This window comes from Triticum aestivum, chromosome 3B (assembly GCF_018294505.1).
Source record: "Triticum aestivum cultivar Chinese Spring chromosome 3B, IWGSC CS RefSeq v2.1, whole genome shotgun sequence".
In the NCBI taxonomy this organism is placed as follows: domain Eukaryota; kingdom Viridiplantae; phylum Streptophyta; class Magnoliopsida; order Poales; family Poaceae; genus Triticum; species Triticum aestivum.
In genome coordinates, this window is record NC_057801.1 from 502742408 (window position 1) to 502765559 (window position 23152).

Here is a 23152-nt window from a genome sequence, read left to right on the forward strand (position 1 = left end):
ACAAGGTTGGTCGCGGCCCACCTTGGACTTTAGACCGGTCTCATAGGAGAAAATTACAGATGGACCAGAGGAAAAGGAAGCCCAACAAACAATGGCTTACTCGTCCCGACCCATCTCAGCCGGCTAGCCCAACAAACAACGCACGCAGGGGACCACTGGGACAGCCGGCTTACCACCGAGCCCCTGCTCGCCCCCGACGTCGGCCGCTCGACTCCCGATCTTGCGCCGCCTGCCTCGCCGTCGCTAGACGCCTAGGAGTCGCCCCTGCCCTCCCCGCCCGCCCGTCCACCGCGCCCCTGCAAGCCGGCGCCTGCCGCCCAGTCCGCTCGCCGCCGACTCTGCACTCGGCCGGCAGCAAGCCAGCTACCCTGCCCGGCGGCCAGCCTTTAGCCCGATTAGAGGACGCGAGGTAAGTTGTCCATTGCGGGACTGCCCATTCCCCAATTTCAGATTTAGGGTTTGCTCTTTGCTGTCTACGGCATCAATCAGGTGGAAGAGTCAAGTCTATTTCGTTAACTAAACAATCAGGCCTGCTATCCAGTACATGAATACAGAGTCCTGTGAACACACACACACACACACACACACACCTTATTTTGCTATCCAGTACATGAGCACCTGATCATTGACATAATAATGATTTGTCTGATTGTTCGCCCATCTAACAAGTTACTCTAACAATGCCACTCTTAACAAATTAACAATGCCACATACTCTTCTTTGAACTTCTCAAGGTATGTATTATGTAGGCTTCTCTTATGCAAAATTGAGAATTTTAGTATGTCTGTAAGACCATATTGATCTATTTCTATGTGCTATTGGTAAATTAGTTAGAATTTTGGCATGTCATATTTGTTGTCAAATTTTTCAGGTGGGCCACCCTGTTTTAAAATCCTAGACCCTCCACTGGGTACGAGAAGAGGAGATGGTGTTTGGACAGGTTGTGATCGGGCCACCAGGCTCCGGCAAGACCACCTACTGCAACGGCATGTCCCAGTTCCTCTCCCTCGTAGGAAGGTACTCAATAACTGCAGCCTTGCTATTAACTAGCTAGTACTCCATACCCCGCGGAAAAATAAACTAGTACTCCATCACTACAAGCTGCTTTCCTGACTTCCAGTGCTAGTTTCTCTTTTGCTGTTCCAATGCCTGACCTCGTGTTATGTTCAGTTTAGTGTGGTTTATCTACTCCGTATGTAATAAGGCATTTTCTGATGGGAGGTAAAGATTAGGAGAACGGCGTGGTGCATAATTTCCTTTCCATGACTGGGCTTCCAGTGTTATCCGTTCTGGTGCTTCTGTGCCAGTTATTGTCTTCCTAATTCACAAGGTCTTAGTGCTTGATTGTTGGTTGCAGGAAAGTTGCGGTCATCAATCTCGACCCCGCGAATGATGCATTGCCGTATCCTTTGCTCATTGAGCCTTGAAATGACCTTTCCCCTTGTTTTTTTTACATGTGTTGCCATCGGGTTCTGCAGTTACACTCAAAATGAGTCCTTGACAGTGATATTTAGATATGAATGTGCCATCAACATTGAGGACCTCATAAAGCTTAGTGATGTCATGTCTGAGCATTCGCTTGGTCCTAATGGAGGTTGATCCAGTGTTCAAGAATCAAGTGTACCTGTTTTATTTCTATCTTACTTATGCTGTGCTGTTGATATCTTTGTCAGGGCTTGTGTATTGCATGGATTACTTGGAGATGAATATTGACTGGCTTGAAGAGAAACTGAAACCTCTTATTGAAGGTGAGTGCAGAGTGCTATTCTCCGAACCTTGCTCTGGTGCTGTAAAAGCTGTCGTTTTGGTAAGGGTAGAGTTAAGATCTTGAATTTTTTACTAGTATCTGTACAAATATTTAGATTGGATACTTAGATCATAGCTGTGAATTTTCAAAATATGTATTTTCGCAGTGTATGAATTCTCTTTGTATTCTACTCCCTCCGTCCCAAAACAAGTGTCGCTGATTTAGTACAAAGTCTGCACTAACTTTGTACTAAATCAGAGACACTTATGTTGGGACGGAGTGAGTATTATATATTGTCAGTCAAACTCTAACTGTCGATCCAGTTTGCAATCCAGATCATTGACAGAAAGGACATATATTTGTATGCATTACAAAAAAGAAAGCTAGCAATGATCTGGATTGCAAATTGATAGTCAAAGCTGTATTTTAAGACCGTCTCCATGTCCAAATAACAGCTTTAAGATAGTGAACCAGAGAAACTGAACTTATATTCTTTGGCTGTAATATCCATAAAATTGAAAATCTTTTTAAGCACTCATGTCTACTACTCCCTCCCAAAATAAGTACTCCCTCCTTCCCAAAATCTTGGGCGCATTAGTTTTAGCATGCAATCCCATAATCTAAGGCGTAGTACGTATTCTCTCTCGAGCAGTTACAGTGACGCTAAGTATGGCTTGTTATTTGGAAAGAATAAATCGCTAATTGTGGATGGGTCTTCCTTACGGTTAGCTAGCTATAATAAAGGAGTCGCTGGTTGAGGGCCCTCCAAAATCGAAGTTTGATCGGGGGCGTTCAGATTGGATCGCTCAACCATGACTTAGTCAGAGAGGAGATCGTGGGGTTAGAGAGGAGATCGTGGGAGGCAATTTTCCTCGTCCAGCCTACGACCGCTCAAGTAACGCCCACCTGCGCTATTTTTCGTGCTAAAACGTTGGACGCCCAAGATTTTGGGAAGGAGGGAGTATAAAGTTGAGACACTTATTTTGGGACAGAGGGAGTAGATAGAAAGCAGGTTGACCCAGTTCTATTCATAACTAAGCCGCCAGATTCTGTTTTGACATTGAAGTGCTGGGAACCTTTGATGAAAATTAATAATTCCTTATGGGACAATTGAAGAATAAAGTAATAAGTTGCCAATACAGATCAACCTACTTTTAAAATGGTCAACTCACTTTGCTATGACCTTGGACGGAACCTTTTTTCTACTCCAAATTAGAGTTGTGAATAATCTGCAACCATGGATTTTGGATTATTCTGCTGTTTATCGAGCTATTTTCTGAAAGGTTAATATCATAGTAGAGGACTATTGCAGCAGCTACGCACCAATGCTGCATTGCTGCTCAACTTGTACTACTTTCCATTATGAATTGCTGAAGGTTGGTGATTGCTGCAGATCACTATTTTTTATTTGATTTCCCGGGGCAAGTGGAACTTTTCTCCCTTCACACAAATGCAAGGAATATCATCAATAAACTCATCAAAAAGCTAGACTTGCGGGTACGTGCATGTTTTCAGTTTAATTCAAGCAAGTTATTCTGTTAATGAATTTCATTACCCACTCGTTCTTGGTATTTTGCAGCTGACTGCTGTGCACCTCGTTGATGCTCATTTATGTTGTGATCCTGGGAAGTATGTGAGTGCTTTGCTTCTTTCACTATCAACAATGTTACACTTGGAGCTACCACACATCAATGTTTTATCAAAGATTGACCTTATTGAGAACTATGGAAATTTAGGTATTGTGCTTGTCTGCAGCTGCCTTTAGTTTAGCAAATGTTTCAGCTGTAGTTGTTACTCATTTTCTTTATTATCAGCATTCAACCTTGACTTCTACACTGATGTCCAAGACCTTTCCTATTTGCAATACCATCTTGATCAAGATCCTCGTTCTGCCAAGTACAGGTAAATATGACGACTAACAATTAACTTTAATTCCTTGGGTAAGGGGTACATACAGTCCGTACTGCACCTACTGAAAGTCATAAACCTGTCCAGACTTGATAGTATTTAGCAGTTAATCCTTTAGTAGGCATCTCCAATTCGCTGAAAAGCATTATAAAATATAACACAGCACTGATTTGTTATTGTTTTCCCTTTTAAATTGTGTAAACATTCTTAAGCTACAATAAATGTACTTGCACAAAGATCTAGAACTCTCCTTGTTCAGGTAAGATAGTGATCTAATGTAGTAATGTACTTACATAGTAACACTTGGAATTTGTCAGGCATCTTCAGTAGACTAGTGTTGCACCGTCAAACATTATGAACCCTTAAGTGCAGCATTATGAACCCTTAAACGCAGTAACCTTTGGAATCATTCACGGAAAACCTGCAGTGTTGGTGATCTTATACTTGTGTTAATTATGATATGCTGTTTTTAGACTTCAGGTTTCTTAGAACCTTTTGTATTTTGCTGACAGGAAACTTACGAAAGAGCTATGTGATGTGATTGATGATTTTAGCTTAGTCAATTTTTCGACTTTGGACATCCAGGTCTGTACTGGAAACAATTTATTATTTCAATTCAGTTTCATGTTGGTGCATGCAATTCAATAGACTTAATTCCTACTACTTTTGCCTCTAGGACAAGGAAAGTGTTGGTAATCTTGTGAAGTTGATTGACAAGAGCAATGGCTATATATTCTCTTCCATAGACAGCAGCGCTGTTGAGTTCAGCAAAATCGCAGCTGCGCCTCTTGACTGGGACTACTACAGATATCCTTTACTGCCTCTTGTACCAACTTATTCAAACAAGCATCTTTCTTGTCCCATTACTTATATGCTCTTTAATGTGGTAGAAGTGCACTGTTTATTTAGGTCACCTATTTCTGGCGTTGTGGCGTGTACATGCATATTCATGGTCCTGTTAACTCATTCCATGCCGAATAGTATAAAGTATATGGTGACTAGACTAGATCGCAAGACAACAAATCTGATAGTCTACCTCAATATGTGGGTGTGGTACCACTAGTCTACTAGAGTGTACACTGTATGATGTTTTTCTTGGCAATGACATGCTCCTGATACACCAATCCATTATACTACATGTCAAGTGCTTGCACGTTTTTTCCCCTTAACATATATGGTTACAACAGCGGCAGTGCAGGAGAAGTACATGAAAGATGATGAGATCGTCCAGAAAACAAGCGGGATGCAATGAGATCTGCGTTCGCTGGCGTCAGCTGCTGGTTAAACGTGTCACTGGTGTAGACTATGGCAATGTGGATTTATTACCCAAGCTGTAGACGTTGCCTGAAGTTTCTTGCTAGTCTCTAGATCTCTACTAGTAGAAGAATTTTGCCTTCACCTCTGAGGCGAAGGCAGTATGCTGTGAAACTGTATGCCAAGTATGCTTGTTGTTTCTCTTGACTTGGGGGTGATTTCAAGTATGCAGGACTAGTAGAAACTTCCCAGCTCAGCAGCACCTGTACCTTGGTCTCGTCGTCGGTCTGCATTTCTGTGCTACGGTAGAGTAGACGGTTTGCAATTTTGTATACTGGGTCCCCAACCGTTTAGCCGTTGAGCTTTTGTTTCCAGTTGTCGGGCGTGGCCACTGACCAGCAGTTGGCTGAGTTCCGATCCGATCTCAGATTGGGACGAGGATCCCCTGCCGTGGCCAAGCCTACCTTTGAGTCACTGACACACGGGTCCCACAAAGCATGGGGCCCACCTGTCAGTGACTCAAAGGCAGGGTATGGCAGGGATTGCAAAGTCAGAGGATCCACGTCCCTCAGATTGTCACCATAGAAATGACGCTGGTGGGTGGTGACTGCCGCCGGACGAATCGGACGTGGTGCAAAGGATGATATACGTACACTGTGCACAGCTGCCGACCTGGCATACAGTAGAGACGTACTACTACAGTATGTCGTGTTCATCCGGGGCGCTCTCAAAGTTCGTACGAGTGAGCGCGTGACTTACTGGTAAACCAGCAGCTGTTTGATTTAGAACGGTCGTTGTTGTTTACTCATTGACCCCGGGGACGGGGGCAGTCGATTACTCCGAATGCCGGAACGACTCGGCCATTGATCTTGTCTTTTTTTTTGCAGGGAAAAGGAAGATTTCATTAACTCACGGAGGCTTCTCGGCCTCGGAAATGTTTACAATGCAGTCTAAACCCGACCTCAACCACACAGCCGTGCGAGGGGTACTACGACCATACGCGGCTAGTGCATGACTGACATTGTTTTGTGATCTATTAATGTGAGAAAATAAAATCTTCCTAGATTCAGCAGTAATCATCCTGCTTATATTCTCTACCAGTGCTTGGACTTGTGATCGGTTCGCTGACTTGGCCGACAACATCGAAACTGCTTCAGAGCAGTCACCTCTACCAAGATGGCAGGTTGGTACGGTACAAAGCCAACTGCAGTCCCTCCCTGCATGCTTTAAACTCCGCTTGGAGGCTATTATCACATGTGAGCAGCTGCCTACAAGCTGAAAAAATGAGCTCCCCTCTGTCATCTCTAAGGACCATCCCTCCCCCTGCTGCGTCTGTGGCCTGTACAAAGCTACCATCGGTATTCAGCTTTGTCCAGCCGGCTGGGGGAGATACCCAATGGGGCAGTTGTGCCTTCCTCTCGCTGGCATAGTCAGCTCGGCCTCCCTCTTGCACCACCATTTTCCCTTTCTCTAAATTTGCATGTGGAAACTGGTGGATACACAACAAAGAGTTGATGTACCCTTGGAGGAAACGCCTGGATGCTTCTGTGAGTGGAGGGACTTTGTCATGTGTGATTTCGTTGCGGATGTACCATGCCCGCCACATGATCATGAGGACGACCATGCGTGCCGTATCCGACAGAGGGCTCAGTAGTGTGAATAACCACTCTGGGCCATCATTCTTGATGGTCTCCACCTTTGGAATCGGCCAGTCCTTCTCCATGGCTCGCCAAAGATCCATGGCAAGTGGGCACCTGCACATCGCGTGAAAGCCGTCCTCTCGTTCCACGCCACAAAGGGGACACACATCAGTAAGCTCGAGGCGGCGGGAAAACTTATTAGCCCATGTGGCTAAAGAGTTGGTGATAATTCTCCATGCGAACACGCGTACCTTCGGGGGAGCAGGGCACCCCCATATGATCTTTCAGATGGCGCGACGACCATCCGGTGCCCTGCTCGTGGCGGTTGCCAATGGACGCTCGCGCTCGTCCATGGCAAGGCGGTAGGCCGAGCGAACGGTGAAGATACCGTTCCTCTCAGGCGCCCAGGCGAGGATATCGTCGGTGACGCGTGGCGATGTACGGATGCTGCTGATGGAGTCGACGTCCGGAGGAAGGAACTGGCGGCGAAGAAGGTCCAAGCGCCAATTACCAGACTCGTCGAGGAGCTCCGCGACTCTCCTGAGCCGGCAGGTCCCTTGCTGAGTAATGGGGTGGCGCGAAGGCTCAGTTGGCAGCCAGGGGTCACGCCAAATGCGGATGTTCTGTCCATCCCCAACATGCCACACGATGCCCTTTTTCAAGAGCTCGAGACCATGCTGGATGCCCTGCCATGTAGGGGAGGCGTTCCCCGAGAAGACAGTGTCCTCGAGGCGACCCTCCGGGTAGTAGCGAGCTTTTAGCACCTGCGCACATAAGCTATTAGGATTAGTAAATAAGCGCCACGCCTGCCTGGTGAGTAGGGCCTGATTAAACAGGCGGAAATCCCTGAACCCGAGTCCGTCCTTATTTTATGTGCCAAAATCTTGGGCCAAGCCAGTCAATGTGTTTTTCTTTTCCCTTCCGCAGAGCCCCACCAGAAGTTACGCACCATCCTGTTCAGATCATCACATACAGACATAGGGAGCTTGAAGACACCCATAATATAAGTTGGGATGGCTTGTGCAACGGCTTTTATCATCGTTTCCTTCCCAGTAAGAGACAAGGTATCTCCCCAAGCTATAATTCTTTTCAGAAGCTTGGATTGCAGATTTTGAAATTTACCACGGGACATACCACCATCAGGTGTGGGCAGACCCAAGTACTTGTCCTCAAATGACAGTACGTTCACGTGCAAAACTGACTGGATTCTTTCCTGAACATCCATGGCACACGACTTACCAAAAAGAATACTGCACTTAGCCGGATTAATGCATTGCCCTGTAGCCCGTGCATACACATTGAGCACGTCCTGTACTTTCTTAGCCTGCTCCTCCTCTGCCTTAAAAAATAACAGTGTATCATCTGCAAAGAGCAAGTGTGACACGCTTGGGGCTCGCCGACACACTTTCAGAGGTGTATATTCCCCCTTTTCCTCTCCGTCTTTCAACAAAGCAGACAAACCATCAGCCACAAGAAGGAACAAAAAAGGAGAGAGTGGATCACCTTGCCGCAGCCCTCGCGACGGTGTCCAAGAGGGTTCCATTAAATTTAACAGAGTATCTCACCGAGGTGATGCAAGTCATAATCCAGTCCACCCAACGGCGAGTGAAACCCATCTTTTGCATCATTCGCTCCAAGAAGATCCAATCAACCCTGTCATACGCTTTAGACATATCCAACTTGTAAGCACAAAAACTTTTGCCAGGGTCTTTTTCATGCTGAATATAATGAAAGCACTCAAAAGCTATCAAGGCATTGTCTGTAATCATCCGCCCCGGGACAAAAGCACTTTGTTGCGGTGAAATTATCTCGTCCAGAATAGGGCGCAGGCGGTTTACAAGGCACTTGGACACCACCTTACAAATGACGTTGCAGAGGCTAATCGGTCTGAACTCCGTGAGCCTCTCGGGGTTTTCAACCTTGGGGATAAGAACAATGGAGGTGTAGTTCACCCCTTTCGGCATTATTCCTGTACGAAAAAATTCCTTGACCCCAGCGATCACCTGTTCACGCATGCATGACCAGTTTCTTTGAAAGAACCTGGCGGGAAAACCATCGGGGCCCGGCGCCTTCAACGGACCAATCTGGAAGAGCGCATCCGCAATCTCCTTATCCGAGAACTCTGCACACAGGGCATCATTCATTTGATCAGTAACACGTGTGTCAATTAAGTTGATTACCGGATCCACACATAGAGTACTGTCCGCCTTGAACAAATTAGAAAAATAGGAGGTGGCCAGCTCAGCCATGGCTGCATGGCTCCGATGTGTTGTGCCAGCATCGTCCACAAGTGATTTTATGCGGTTTTTGCGAGCGCGCCAGACCGCTTTGCGGTGAAATTTTTTTGTGTTCTGGTCCCCCTCACGCAGCCATGCAACACGAGACCGTTGCATCCATAGCATCTCCTCCCGGTAAAGAAGTTCATTCATCTTATCGGTGGCCTCTTGAATCTCTTTTCTATCTGCATTCATAGACATAAGCTCTTCCAGACGTGAGCGAGACTTATTAATTTCTTTAATAACGTTTCCAAATTTTTTCCGGCTCCAATCTTGCAACTTTTTCATCATAGTTCCCAAACCCGAAGCTATGTCTCCCAAGTTCAACATAGACCCCAAATCAACCCAGGTATTCATTATTACCCCTGGGAGAGTCGGGTCTCTCTCCCACATTACCTCATACTGACGGCACCTCTTGCCTGACTCCGGTAACTGTTCCTCCATGACACACCGAAGCAAGATAGCCAGGTGGTCCGAGTTGGGCATCAGGATGTGCTCCACCTTGGAATTTGTGAAGATGTCACGCCAAGAATTATTAGCAACAACCCGGTCCAGTCTGACTTTGACATTCGCCCGTCCACCACGGCGATTGTCATAAGTGAAAGGCAGCCCTACAAAACCAAGATCACCCAGACCACAAACTTCCAAAGTATCACGAAAATCAATCATCTGGCCTGCCGGTCGCGGCGATTCGGAGAAGTGCTCGAAGCTCCACATAGCCTCATTGAAGTCTCCCACCACCACCCATGGCATGTCGGTTTGGCGATGAAGATCCTGGAGGATGGATCACATGCGATGTCGGTCCTCCGTCCACGGTTCTCCATAGACGCTAAGGCCATTGATCTTGTCATCTGAGGCTCGTCTGGTTCCATTATTCTAGAAACAAAAGAATAGAAAAAACGCAAAGGCGAAATAAGAATGTATACACAAGACATATGATTAGTAAAAATAGAAATTATATCAGTTTATTTTTAATGCCAACTTTTTTTTTGAAAAACTTACTATCTACTCCCTCCGTTCCGAAATGTAAGACGTTTTTGATACTATGATAGTGTTGAAAAACGTCCTATATTTTGAGACAGAGGGAGTATTCATCTTCAATCATGGCAACACAACAAACACCTAAAAATAATAAAAAATACATTTAGAATCGTAGTCATCTAGCGACGACTACAAACACTGAAGCGAGCCGAAGATGCGCCGCCATAATTGCCTCTCCCTCGCCGGAGCTGGGCAGAATTTGTTATAGTACACAGTCGGAAAGTCAACTTGAATGTTTGATTCAAGGGATTTCATAAAACACACAAATTATAATAAACATGGTCAAATCATAGTCAAACCACACACAAAGCAAACTTAGGGCCTCTTTGATTCATAGGATTACAAAAACACAGGAATAGGAAAAACGTATGATTAATGACATGTCCATTGGATCCCTAGAGGTGTGTATGAACTCTTCAGATCGCAGGTTGAGCTCTCGGTCTCTCCCCGCGACCCGCGCCGCATGCCACTCCGGCCGCGGCGGCCACCCCCGCCACCGCTCGTCTTAGGGCAGGAGGCTCCCTTCGACCCCATGGGCCATCGCCGTTCCCGCTCCTCGCGGTCCCGCGGCTCCGGCTGCTCTTCAAGGCGCCTCTCCTGCGACAACGTGGGATGGGGGACACCGGCCTCGGTGCCAGATCTAGCTAGGGGCTCCCCCTCCCATGTGGCTACGTCGGATCCATCGCCTCCGCCACGAATCCTGCTCCGGGGGGAGTGCTCCCGCGGGCCGTCCCCCCTTTGCCCAGCAGATCCACACGCGCTTCCCCCCTTCGGGGAGCAGAGGCTCAAATCCATCATGGTTCGTCCTTCCTCCGCTGCTCCACTTTCCTCTTCTGGCCCGGACGGTGGGTGGACCGAGGTGCGCTCGAAGAAGCATGCTAAGACCCAGCGTCGCCCCTCCGGCTCGTCGGTCAATAGTGCGCACCGCCGCCACCCCCTGCTGGCACTAGGGTCCCCAACCCCGGGCGCGAGGCCTTCTTAAAGCGCTTCCATGGCCTCTGTTTTCGCTGTCTCAGCTCGTTCCACCGCCGGAAAGATTGTAGAGATCCTCTCCGCTGCATCATCTACAAGCATCCTGGACATTTTGGAAAGGAATGCCCACAAAATCCTAGAAATGCCGGCCCCGACGGTTCTGCTAGAAATAGGCTAGGCCCTCTCCAAGCTCCGGTGCCGGTCCGGGACCGGCTCTGTTTCCCCACCCCTCCTCCTCCGCTACAGCCGCTCCCAGTCCGCCCCACCCCTGCCTCCTCCATGTCTGGGCAAGCTCGTTTCACCCACACCAGCCCGTCCCACCGGCCGCGCACCAGCCACAGCGTGGTCGTGTCCTTCCGACCATAGACCACCAGGTGTTCGTCCTGCGTCAGCACATGGTCACCCACTCCGCACCGGAGGGGCCGGGCGCAGCGAGCCCTCTGCTGGTGGGGCGTGCTTTTGAGGAGCAGCTGCGCGTCCCACCGCACCTGTTTCGCATCACGGCGCATCACCCGGAGCACTTCTTCGTCTACTTCGAGCTCCCCGCGCTCTGTGACAACGCCGTGGCAAGGGGCTTCTTCATGGTGGACGGAGTTCGCTTCAACATCAACCCCTGGCATGAAGACGACCATGCGGCGCTGCTCAACCTCACCCTCCACGTGTGCATCGTCATCGAGAACCTCCCGATGCACTTCTGGTCCTTGGAGGGGGCAGAGGAGGCGCTGGGGAAGATGTGTCGCGTCAATCGCCTCGACAGCAGGACGCACGAGCGTGACCACACCAAGCTCTTCGCCTGCTGGATTTGGGTGTGGGATGTGGCTCACATCCCGACAACCCACACCCTGTGGGTGCTGAAGCACGGAGCCGGCCGTGTTGAGGAGCTGCTGGGCTACTCCCCCCAGAGCGCAAGGTGGTGCCGCCGCCTGGTGCGCGGTGGTACAACCTCCTCATCCACGTCGACCGGGTGGAGGACTGGGCCCCGCGCCACTTTCCGCCCTCCTCCCACTCCGGTTAGAGTGGCATCCCATCCTTGGACTCGGACAGCGGCGAACGACTGCCCTACACTGACTCGGGGGTGTGGTCGAAGGGGGTGGAAGACGGATAGGCGTGGGAACGCAGGAGTGCGCCTCGCGTGCTGTCCATGGGCTGCCGCGACTTCTCCTCCAGCGATCACCATCGCGACCACGACACCGACGACCAAGGTGATGGAGGCTGCGGGCTGCGCTCATGGTGGGATACCCTCCTTGGCAGGGGCCGCTCAAGCAAAGGAAAGGAGAAGGCAAAAGATGAGGGCTTGTCCAGGCGCCGCAGTAGGACACCGGTGCCCTGACACCATGGTGGCGCCTCGAGGGGACGTAGAAACTCCAGACGCGAGCATGAGCCGGCGGCCTTGTCCGCCACCCCGCCCGCCCCTCTATGTCAGGCCCCTCCCTCGCCATCGCCCCCCCCTGTGTTGATCCTGTTGCGGACTTCCTCGCGGGTCAGTTCGTCCCCTCCCCGACTCGCGTGGACTGCATGCAGCTCGAGCTGGACGCCTCCATCAAGGCCACGTTGGAGAAGCCCATGGAGTTTGGCGCCCCCATTCTGCATGCATGTCGGTCCACGCCATCCTCCGCGGCCCTTGAAGTACAAGTCAGTGCAGTCTCCAGCCAGGTCCAGGCCATGGGGATCGGGGATGATGAGAACAGGGACCCGCAGCTCCTCTTCACTGGCACGGAGCCTGCGGTCCTTGGCCCTCTACTGCCCCGCTCCAATCTCCGCTCGTCTGCTCCCCCGAAGATGCGCACCGCTCCGACCCTGAGAAGACAGAGTGCCAGGCAGGCGACCTTGCACTCTACTGTGCCGGTGGCGCAACGGGCTACGCTAAGGCTGATCCAGGAGCTTGGAGCCCTGGTCCCGAAGGACAAGATGACGACAGACGCCGTGGCTGCCCTCATCAAGCGCTTCGATGAGCCCATGTCCAACAGTGCCATGCAGGCCATCGCTAAGCTCACGGACCTGGACGAAGCCGCTCTACGAGTCGCCGCCGCCATGCCCGACACTACCGCTGTGGCCGAGGAGGTCGATGTTTGATCATGTTAGTTTCTCCAGTAGTTAGTCTCCGCAGGCGACCAGCCTTAAGCTGGTTTGAGTTAGGAATGATGATGATGTACTGTGTTAGATTAGTGGCTAGGTTAGTTTGACGACGACATGCTTTTGGGGCTATTGGTGGATGTCGTCGCCCCCCTGCTAGTTGGGTTGTGTATCACCTGTTTTTTAGTAAAATTCTTCAGTTTGCGGAGCAATCTTGGTTTCCTGATGAGTAGCAACAACCCAACAATCATGTCATGGAATGTTAGAGGTCTAAACGTGCCCGCAAGACGCACGACTGTTAATGAGGTGGTTTCGGCCAACAAGCTAGGCATTCTTTGTCTGCAGGAAACAAAAATTGAACAATGGTCTCCATAATTGGTCAGAGAGATTGGTGGATCGAGTCTGGAAGGTTGCACGGTTCTGCCTGCAGTAGGATCAAGAGGAGGAGTGGCCATCTTCTCGGATAAGTCTACCCTGGAAATTCAAACCCATGCTGTTGGCCAATTTTCCCTGACAGCAAAAGTTTCATCGCGACTCTCAGCGGGCTGGTACTGGCTCACCAATGTATATGGCCCGGTGGACGACGCACTAAAAGATGATTTCTTTCAGGAGTTGGCTGCCGCTGCTCCTCCGGCTAGTCAACCATGGCTCATATGCGGAGATTTCAACCTCATCTATGAAGCTAGGGACAAAAGCAACAACAGAATTAACAGGCGTATGATGGGGAAGTTTCGGAACACAATCAATTTTGCTGGCCTCAGGGAAATCAAATGCAAGAACAGAAAGTTTACTTGGTCCAATGAACGCGTTCGGCCCACAATGTGCAGTATCGACAAGTTCTTCTGTAACATGGATTGGGAGATGGATCATCAGGAGTATCTGTTGATGGCTGCCTCAACCTCCATCTCAGACCATTCTCCTCTTGTTCTGGCCTATGCTGCCGCCCCTCCGAGGAAAGCAAAGTTCAGATATGAGCATTTCTGGCCAAAATTCCCAAGGTTTCAGGAAACAGTTCGGAGAGCCTGGCAAAGGCCAGTAAATCACAGCTACCCCTACGTGCGTATCAAGATAAAAATGCAGTGTGTAGCAGCGGATCTCAAGGTGTGGAGTAAGACCCTCTTCAGTGGTGCACATCTGAAACTCCATATTGCTTCGGAGGTGGTTCTCTGGCTGGATGAGGCCCAAGAAAGGAGACAACTCACCCCTCAGGAATTCAGTCTTTGCAAGCTGTTAAAGAAGAGAATCCTTGGCTTCGCGGCTATTGAGCGGGCAAGGAAGCGTCAAGCCTCTCGCATAACATGGTTGCGCGCTGGTGATGCGAGCACAAAGCTCTTCCATGCCAGGCTGATCTCTAGAAGTCGGAAAAACTACATTCACTCTCTGCACGAGGGGAATCGCATTGCTTCCGAACACCAGGAAAAAGCACAACTCATTCACGAACATTTCTCTGGGCTACTGGTGAAAGTGCAAGTGGCACCTATTCTATATTTTGGTGTGATGACAATGTGGTTAGTTGAACTAATATCAGTTACTAAAGTTTATCGCAGGATATTGGTTCCAAGTGCTCCACGATGGAGATGTGCGACCCCCCCCCCATTTCAAAAAGGACAAAGGCGTGGTCTTTCGGCGCTTCAAAGGTTTTAGTTTCTGGTTTTCTTCGAGTCGTAGGAAAGACCGCACTATTAAGAGGGGTCTGTGTGGATGTATGTTGTGTGGGAATGCCTTTGCCGAACCTTACTCTCTTAACCTACCCACTCCTACCACCTAAAAAACCTAGTGTGTGTGCTAGTGGTACTCAGAAAGCTTGCAACAGAAAGATATTGGGTACCCCGTGTGCACGGGGTCTTTTTGACCCCCGTGCGCATGGGGTACTGCGTAACTCTCTAAGTACCCCATGCGCATGGGGTCTTTTGACCCTCGTGCGCACGGGGTACTATGTAAACTCTCTGAGTACCCCGTGCGCACGGGGTCTTTTGACCCTCGTGCCCACGGGGTGGTGTGAATCTCTATGGGTACCCCGTGCGCACGGGGCTGACTTAGCCCGTGCGCACGGGGTCCAACGTGCAGATTTCTCCACCCGGCCAAGAACACTATATATACTCCCTTCTTCCACCTCCAACCACTAACCCTAATGTCTTACTGAGCTCCACTATTGCTACACCCCACTTTGCTCAATACTCTCAATCCCTCCACCCAAACTTGTTGAAACTTTGAGGATTGGGAGAGCAAGACCCGATCTACAATTTGACCAAACCAAATCGTTCCCCGCAACATTTCTTCCCCATTGACTTGTTACACTTGGAGCTTGGGCTCCTAGGCGGCTAGAGGTTCCTCTGGAAGCTTCCTTGCTTGTGGTGTGCTCCGGAGAAGTTTGTAAAGGTGTGGTGGTCGCCTTCAAGACCAACCCCGAGTGATTCGAGGCTCATCCGTTGGGGGTGACTCGAAGGAGATTACGGCGAGCCTTCGATGGCGTTCCGCAAGCTTTGGCTCCGGCACCGCTCCAAACGGAGAGTAGCTCTTCCCCAAGGAAGAGTGAACTTTGGGATAAAATCCGCGTCCTCGTCTCACTTGTGGTTAATCCTTTCCCGCACCTTACTTTGTTGTTGTATGCTTGTTGGTGTGCTACTTACTTTGTTACCTAGCATATTTATCTTGGAGCTTGCTTTTCATATAGGTTGCATTCACCTAGTTGCATATCTAGTGAACTCTATTTATCCGCTATGCCTTAAAAAATGACAAGAAAGATTTTGTAGTCTCCTATTCACCCCCCTCTAGTCGACCGTATCGATCCTTTCAATTGGTATCAGAGCCACTTCTCTAATATAAGGTTTTATAACCTTAGAGGATATGGTCAATCTAGGGAATGAGGGAGGTGACACAACTATTGCGGGGGATGGTCAAAACCTACCCCCTGCCGCGAACGAGGCACTTGGTGCCCCGGTCATTGTTCCCGCCGCGCCTCCTGACCCGAGTGCCTCTTTGACCGCGGCCGATATTCTTTCAATGTTTGCGGACCTTAAAGACTCTATGTTGAAAGAGGTTCGATCCTTGGTCAAGGAGGAAATTGATGCTCGCTTGAAGCCATCTACCTCCGCATCAAACTCGTTTGATCCAAATGTGTTCATGATGCGGAGGACTCGAGGGAACCTATTGCTTCTCCGGCTCGTACTCAAGTCCCCAAGTACAATGTCATGGACCGCTTTTACTCTCCTCAACCTTTGCAACATCCTCGCATTAATCCTGTTGGGCCTCCGCCCCCTTTGAAAGCTAATGCATTTGCTAAGTGGAAGCTAGATATGGAGTCCTACATGCACAGTGCTTCAACTCAACTGTGGTGGATTGTGGTCAATAGATTCAACCCCAAGGACCCAATGAATCTCACTCCAAGGGAAGTAGTTGATGACCAACTCAATGCAACTGCACACAACATGTTGCGCACCGCTGTGACTGAAGACTATAGTGACTCCATTGCTCTTCTCAAAACCACAAAGGAAATTTGGGATTGCCTTGAGGAAGCTCTCGAAGGAGATGAAGAAATTCGAAGATCTCGTTTGGCTTGCTCAAGCAAGAAGTCAATCTCTTTGTGAGGAATGAGGGTGAGTCCACAGAAGAGGTTTTCCGAAGGTTGAAGTCCCTTGTGCTCAATTTGAGAACCTTTGGGTGCACTTGGGCAAATGATGACTTCATCAAGGACAAGTTCATAGATGCTATGGTTCTCACGGAACATACCATGGTCATGATGGTGCATCAACTTCTGGACTATCACAAGTTGACTGCGGCTCAAGTTGTTTCCACCTTCTCTACTCATGTTCTTTTGGAAACCAAGTCCAAGAAAATCTTTGCAATAGCTCAAGCAACCAATAACTCCAATCTTGCTTTGAAAGCCAAGAAAGTGATAAGCCAACCCTCAAGGGAGGAATAAGTGAGTGAAGAGATATGTGAGGAGGACATTGACACCTCGTGCCCGACAAATGATTTTGCAGAAGACTTGGCACTCTTAGTCAAGAAGTACTCCGGGACTATGGCAAACAAAGGAAAAAAATCTTCAAGGAAGATCCTTTGGACGAAGGAAATGCTACAATTGTGACAGCCCAAGACACTTTGTTCATGATTGTCCGTATGAGAGACGTGAAGAAAAGTCCGAGAAGCTTGTGCTCAAGAAGAAGAAGTTCACCAAGTTTGCAAAGAGGAAGGATGACAAGGCTCTTGTTCATGAAGAATACATGTCTGGAGATGAAGATGACGGTGATGACGATCAAGTGGGAACGACCTCCTTTGCCATGCATGCCACTACCTCCTCCTCCACCACCGGCCTCTTCGACTCTCCAAACGAGGACAAGCCTTTCACTCATCGGTGCCTCATGGCCAAAGAGGTAAAAACAAAGTCCAAATCCGAGAAACCCGACAACTACACTCCCAATGTCTCATGTGAGATAGTGGAGGATGAGTGTGATGAGGGGGTGGATAATGATGAGGAATCCTTAATGGCTTTCATGAAAACTCTTCATGGTGAAGCTCGTGCTCGTTTTGGCGATCTCCTTAAGAGACTTGCCAAACGCGATGACTTTATTGAGAACGTTGAAAACCTCCTTATAGAGGAAAAAGAGAGAGTTGATCTCCTCGAGCATGAACTTAATGAAGAGAGTGTCATGAGAGCATCACTTGAGGAAGCCTTATCGGCTCATCAAATTGAGGCAACTTGATCTTGAGAACGAAGATGCTCTTATGTCACACCCTAGCTAGTCATGCATTAGAGTGTTGCATCATGTTTACTCTTTCATCAGAAACTTGAAATGGGGATGACAGAACCCCCAGTCCCCTCTGAAACCAACTAGGGTTACTAAAATAATTTTTCAATGAACCTGAAATGCCCTTCTAAAATGCCCATCATTTTTGTCTTGGTTCAGAACCTCTGCCAAAAGTGGTGCACATTTTCCTAGGCCATCCTAGGGTTTTTGAATTAAATCATAAATATTTGAATTTGGGCATTTAAAATAATATAAAATATTTAAATGCTCAAATATCTCCAAACTAAAATGTTTCATGTTGGAAATAATCCAACTATGGACCAGGACTAGTTTGGTGATTTTTGAAGTTGCCTAGGTATTTTATTTAATTCAACAAAGTTGCAGATATATTAAATAAAATTAGAAAACAGAAAAAAACTAAAAGGGAGAAGCTTACCTGGGCTCCTCCCTGTGCAGCCCAGCCAGCTGGCCGGCCCAGCCAGCAGCCGGCCCAGCCCACCTCCCTCCTCTGTCGTCTTCGTCCCGACAGAGGGAGGGGAGTGTGGCCGGCACGCGCGCACGGCCACCGCGCCACGCCACCTCTCTCCCTGCCTGCCTGCCCTCCCCTCCTCGCCTCGGTGCCCCTGGACGACGCCACGCCTCCCCCCTGCTCTCTCTCACTCTCCCCCGGCTCTCCCTCGCTCTCTCTCTCGCCCGGCCGAACACACCGTCGCCGCCGTTCGCCATAGCCACCGTCTCCGACCACCCCTCGCTCCCCCGACTAGCTCAGGAGCTCCGCCTCGACTCCCTCTTCCTTCCCACCGCTTCACAGCTCCCCGGAAGCCCTGCATCGCCGCCACGTCGCTGTTCCCCTCTTCGGGCTCCGACCACCGTCGCCGTCGAATTCGCCGTCTCCAGCGCGTCCCCGAGCCCGCTTCGACGCCCACTGCAACCGCGGTGAGCTACGCCACCGTTTCCCCCTCTTCTCCCCCTCGTTCCCTCACCGTAGCCTCCTCCCCACCACGGCCGAACCTCCGCCGTCGCCGAGCTCGCCGTCGACGCAGCTCCGGTGACCATTTGGTCACCCCGGCGAGTCCAACGAGTTCGCAAGACCCCGTAGAGCATTCCTAGCGCCTCGCTTTGCTCGACTTCGAGCTCCAGCACCGTTCCCGTGCACGACCGAACCCCGGCGGCCGCAGCCGAGCTCGCCGCCGTCGACTCCGGCCACCCCGACCCCAACGGGCTCCGCCAAGAGCTGCGGGTTGTCCTCAGCTCCACTCCGGTGGCCTCCGCGGTCCATTTGGTGGCCGAAACGACCAAAACCACTTCCGCCGCCGCGTCGGGCTCGCCGGCGACTAAACGCCGGCAGCCGACATTGACTTTGACCACGGGTGGGCCCTGGTTGACTCCCCTGAGTCAATGACAGGTGGGGCCCAGCCCTGTTAATTAAACAGGATTAGTTTTAATTAAGTTTTAATTAAAATAATCACCCTGACATGCGGGACCCACTGTCAGGTTTGACCCAGACCTGTTCCGTTGACCTGCTGACGTCACACTGACGTCAGGCTGACGCAGTAATTGAATTTCTGGAATTAAATTAAATCAGGAAATTCCAGAATATTATTTAAACTTCAAAAATTCATAACTTTTATTCTGTAACTCCAAATTGGACAAATTATATATGAAAAATGATCAGAAAAATCCAATCTATCCATTTGTACTATTTTCATGCATGATCAAACAAGTTAAATTGATGTTTTAATCAGAACAAGAAAAGGCACTTTAAAAGGCCATAATTGAATTTGGAATTTGAATCTTTGATTCAAATTTGTTCAAAACCTTCTGGCTTTAGCTGCATTAGCCCAACACACTCATATTGCCATGTTTCATGCATGCATCATATTGTTGCACATTGTTTGGTGATGCTTGTGTATCGATGTCCTTTGCGACAGGTTCTGTCCCCGAGGAGTACCGTGATTACCCTAACGAAGAACCGTATCCGTGCATCGAACCATCAGGCAAGCAACCAACCATTTGATCATATCGATACAATCCCATGTCCTCGCTCCTGCTCTCTTTTACTGCATTAAGACAACGCGATTCAAACTGCTGTGTGCTACGGTAGTTGAACCCATTTCCTTTGCATGACCTGTCATTGCCACAGTAACTAGATGAAACCCACTAGCATGTGTAGGAGTTGATTGAGCCATATGTATGTGTTGTTCCTACCTTGCTATGCTTGCTATGCTTAGAGTCGTGTCAGGTCTGGTTCATCTGGGTGATGGGCTAGAGTGAAATGTTAACGTCGGTAATGAGAGTGGTGTGGTGAACATGATTTGGTAAAGGTATCAATGAGAGGCCATGTAGGAGTACATGGTGGGTTGTTTCATTGAAGCCGACCTTAAGCACTGAGATCTGTATGTGTGATTTAAGCATCAGCTACTACCATACATTGGGCCCTGAAATATGACCCCGCTCGACTTCTTATTCACCCTAGCTCTCTGTCCAGGAGTTGCAAGTAGTTTCTGGTGTTTGTAGCCTACTGGAGGCCGTGGACAGCGCTGACCGTAGGGGTGGGCTGTGATGCGGTAGGTACGTGGCACGGTGTACCGAATACCCGTTAGGTATCTCGGGAACCCTGTTCACATCGTTCGGGGCCGTATGGGAAACCTTGGCCGGACTCCCTGCGGATGGAACCTGAATAGGCGATAAACCTGGACTAGAGGCTTAAGTGTTTAGGTAGGTCGTGGTCTACACCCACGTCGGCTTTCGCTTGAAGTCTGCCGAGCACATGTTGTGTGCAGACGCTAAGTGGTGGAAACATGTATGACGAAGTACACCCCTGCAGGGTTATCATAATCTACTCGAATAGCCGCGTCCGCGGTAAAGGACTACTTGGTTGCCTATACAGTTCATAGACAAGTAAATGGAAACCACTAAAAGCCTCAAGATAAGTGTGAGTGCCGAGGATGGCTCTTCCGTAGGAAGACGGAGGTGGATCCTCGGTAGTGTATTGAAGTGGTGAATAGTGGACTCGTGTGCGCAAAACTATTTCAAGTTGGAGTATCGTAGGATAGCCTAGCCAAGAGTCAAAGCTGGCTTGCTGCAATAACTCCACCAACCCTTCTTGATACTATGCATGTATGTAGGATCTGATGTAAGTCTTGCTGAGTACCTTTGTACTCATGTTGCTATAATCTACATTTTTACAGAAGACGCTGCAACCCCTTCTGATGGGTTCTATGTAGACGTTGACATCAACGAGTAGGCTAAAGACCCAGGTGGTGACCCTGAACTTGTGGAGGACCACGTAGTATAGCTAGGTTTTCCAAGCCTCTTTTATTTTACTAGTTGTCTGTACTCAGACAAGTTACTTCCGCTGTTGGCTTGTATGACTGTATGACTTGTATGTTGGGTCGCGAGACCCGTACCTTTGTGTATGTTATGTATGGCTCCCTGAGCCTTAAATAAAGTACTTGTGTCATAGAGTCATGTTGTGATGCTTCGTTGTATTTGCACATATCGAGCATATTGTGTGTATGATTGAAATGCTTGGTATGTGTGGGATCTGACTATCTAGTTGTTTATCTTTAGTAGCCTCTCTTACCGGGAAATTTCTCCTAGTGTTACCGCTGAGCCATGGTAGCTTGCTACTGCTCTGGAACACTTAGGCTGGCCGGCATGTGTCCTTCTTCGTTCCTGTGTCTGTCCCTTCGGGGAAATGTCACGCTTTGAGTACCGGAGTCCTGTTAGCCCGCTACAGCCCGGTTTACCGGAGTCCTGCTAGCCCAGTGCTACAGCCCGGACCCACTTGCTGATGACCGACACGTTCGAAGCTGGGTCATGGATGCCTGTCCCTGTAAGTCTGTGCCACTTTGGGTTTACGACTAGTCATGTCAGCCCGGGCTCTTTATCATATGGATGCTAGCGACACTATCATATACGTGAGCCAAAAGGCGCAAACGGTCCCAGGCAAAGGTAAGGCGACACCCGTGGGAACACCGTGCGTGAGGCCGCAAAGTGATATGAAGTGTTACCGGCTAGATCGATGTGACATCGAGTCGGGGTCCTGACATCTTAACATTAGAGTTGAAAAGCTTCTAGTTGATCACACGAGACTTGTTGAGGAGCATGAGTTCCTTGTGACTAGTTCCAAGGTTGTCAAAGGTGACCTCATTGCCCTCACCGAGTCTTATGCTCAACTAAAAGCTACAACCATTAAGGCTCTCACTTCTGTATCTCATATAGATTTAAATGATGATGCTTGTATGGCTAACTTTGTTCATGATTGCGCCTCCCTTCAAGAGGAGAATAAAAAGTTGAAGGCCCAAATTGAGAAAGGGATTGTATCATGCATCCAAGGGGAGAAAAACCTAAACGACCTCTTGAGCAACCAAAAGGAGTGTGTTGCCAAGGAGGGAGTTGGGTTTGATCCCGCATCTAAGAATGGTAAGAAAAAGAAGAAGAATAACAAGAAGAAGATCGGTTTGGCTCCTTCCCTTCCCCAAAAGGTAGTGTTTGTGCAAGAAGAGCACAAGGAGAAGGAGAAGGAAAAGGAGGGTGTTGGGAGTGGCAAGGTCACTAGGGACAAGGCCACTCTCAAGAATTTTGCCGGCAAGAACAATCCATCTTATGTCCTCATGAGAGGAGATGATGGCTATACCTTTGCAAAAATTGTTGGGACTAACTATGATGATTATGCTCGGACCATTTGGTTCCCCAAGACCCTTGTTGCTAACTCACCAGGACCCATTGCAAAATGGGTACCTATAACCAAAGCTTGATTCTTGTAGGACCATGTCTCTGGTGGAACTCAATGGGTGATCGATAGTGGTTGCACCAATCATATGACCGGAGAAAGGGAGATGCTTGTGGAGTTTGTTGATTCACTCAAGGCCTCTTCGAACATCTCTTTTGGTGACAATAGCAATGGAAAGGTATTGGGTTTGGGCAAGGTGGTAATCTCTAATGATTCATCACTTTCAAATGTCATGCTTGTCCAATCCCTTCACTACAATTTACTTTCAACTATTCAATTGGCTCGTGCCGGATATGATTGACATTTCGGTGAATTCCATGTGACCGTCTTTAAGAGAAGCAATATCAAAGTGGTCTTTGTTGGGCATGTTGAAGACAACCTTTACGTGGTTGATTTCTCAAAAGAGAAAACTCATCTTGCAACATGCCTAATGGCCAAGGCCGACCTGGGGTGGCTATGGCACCGTAGGCTAGCCCACGTGGGTATGAGAAATTTACAAGCTCTCTTAAAGGTGGAGCACATCCTTGGACTAACCAATGTGTCTTTTGCCAAAGATCGTCCTTGTAGTGCTTGCATTGCCGGAAAGCTTCATGAAAAAGCTCATAAAGTGAAGACTGTCATCACCACCTTGAGGCCCCTTGAGCTCATTCATTTAGATCTGTTTGGGCCTCCAACACATGATAGTCTGGGAGGGAGGAGGTATTGCCTTGTCATTGTTGATGACTTCACAAGATATACTTGGGGTGTTCTTCCTC

The 23152-nt window shown here is 49.0% G+C and overlaps 1 protein-coding gene across 1 annotated transcript; it reads left to right on the forward strand.

Moving 5' to 3' along the window:
* Positions 1 to 340: 340 nt before the first annotated feature.
* Positions 341 to 5165, forward strand: LOC123070596 (GPN-loop GTPase QQT1; the record flags this gene model as incomplete). The annotated part of the gene is given in 11 exon segments (XM_044493862.1): positions 341 to 409; positions 872 to 1017; positions 1358 to 1402; positions 1515 to 1594; positions 1674 to 1748; positions 3141 to 3244; positions 3327 to 3483; positions 3562 to 3649; positions 4168 to 4240; positions 4332 to 4462; positions 4838 to 5165. Coding segments are annotated over 10 exon segments (915 nt in total). The 3' UTR covers positions 4908 to 5165.
* Positions 5166 to 23152: the final 17987 nt, after the last annotated feature.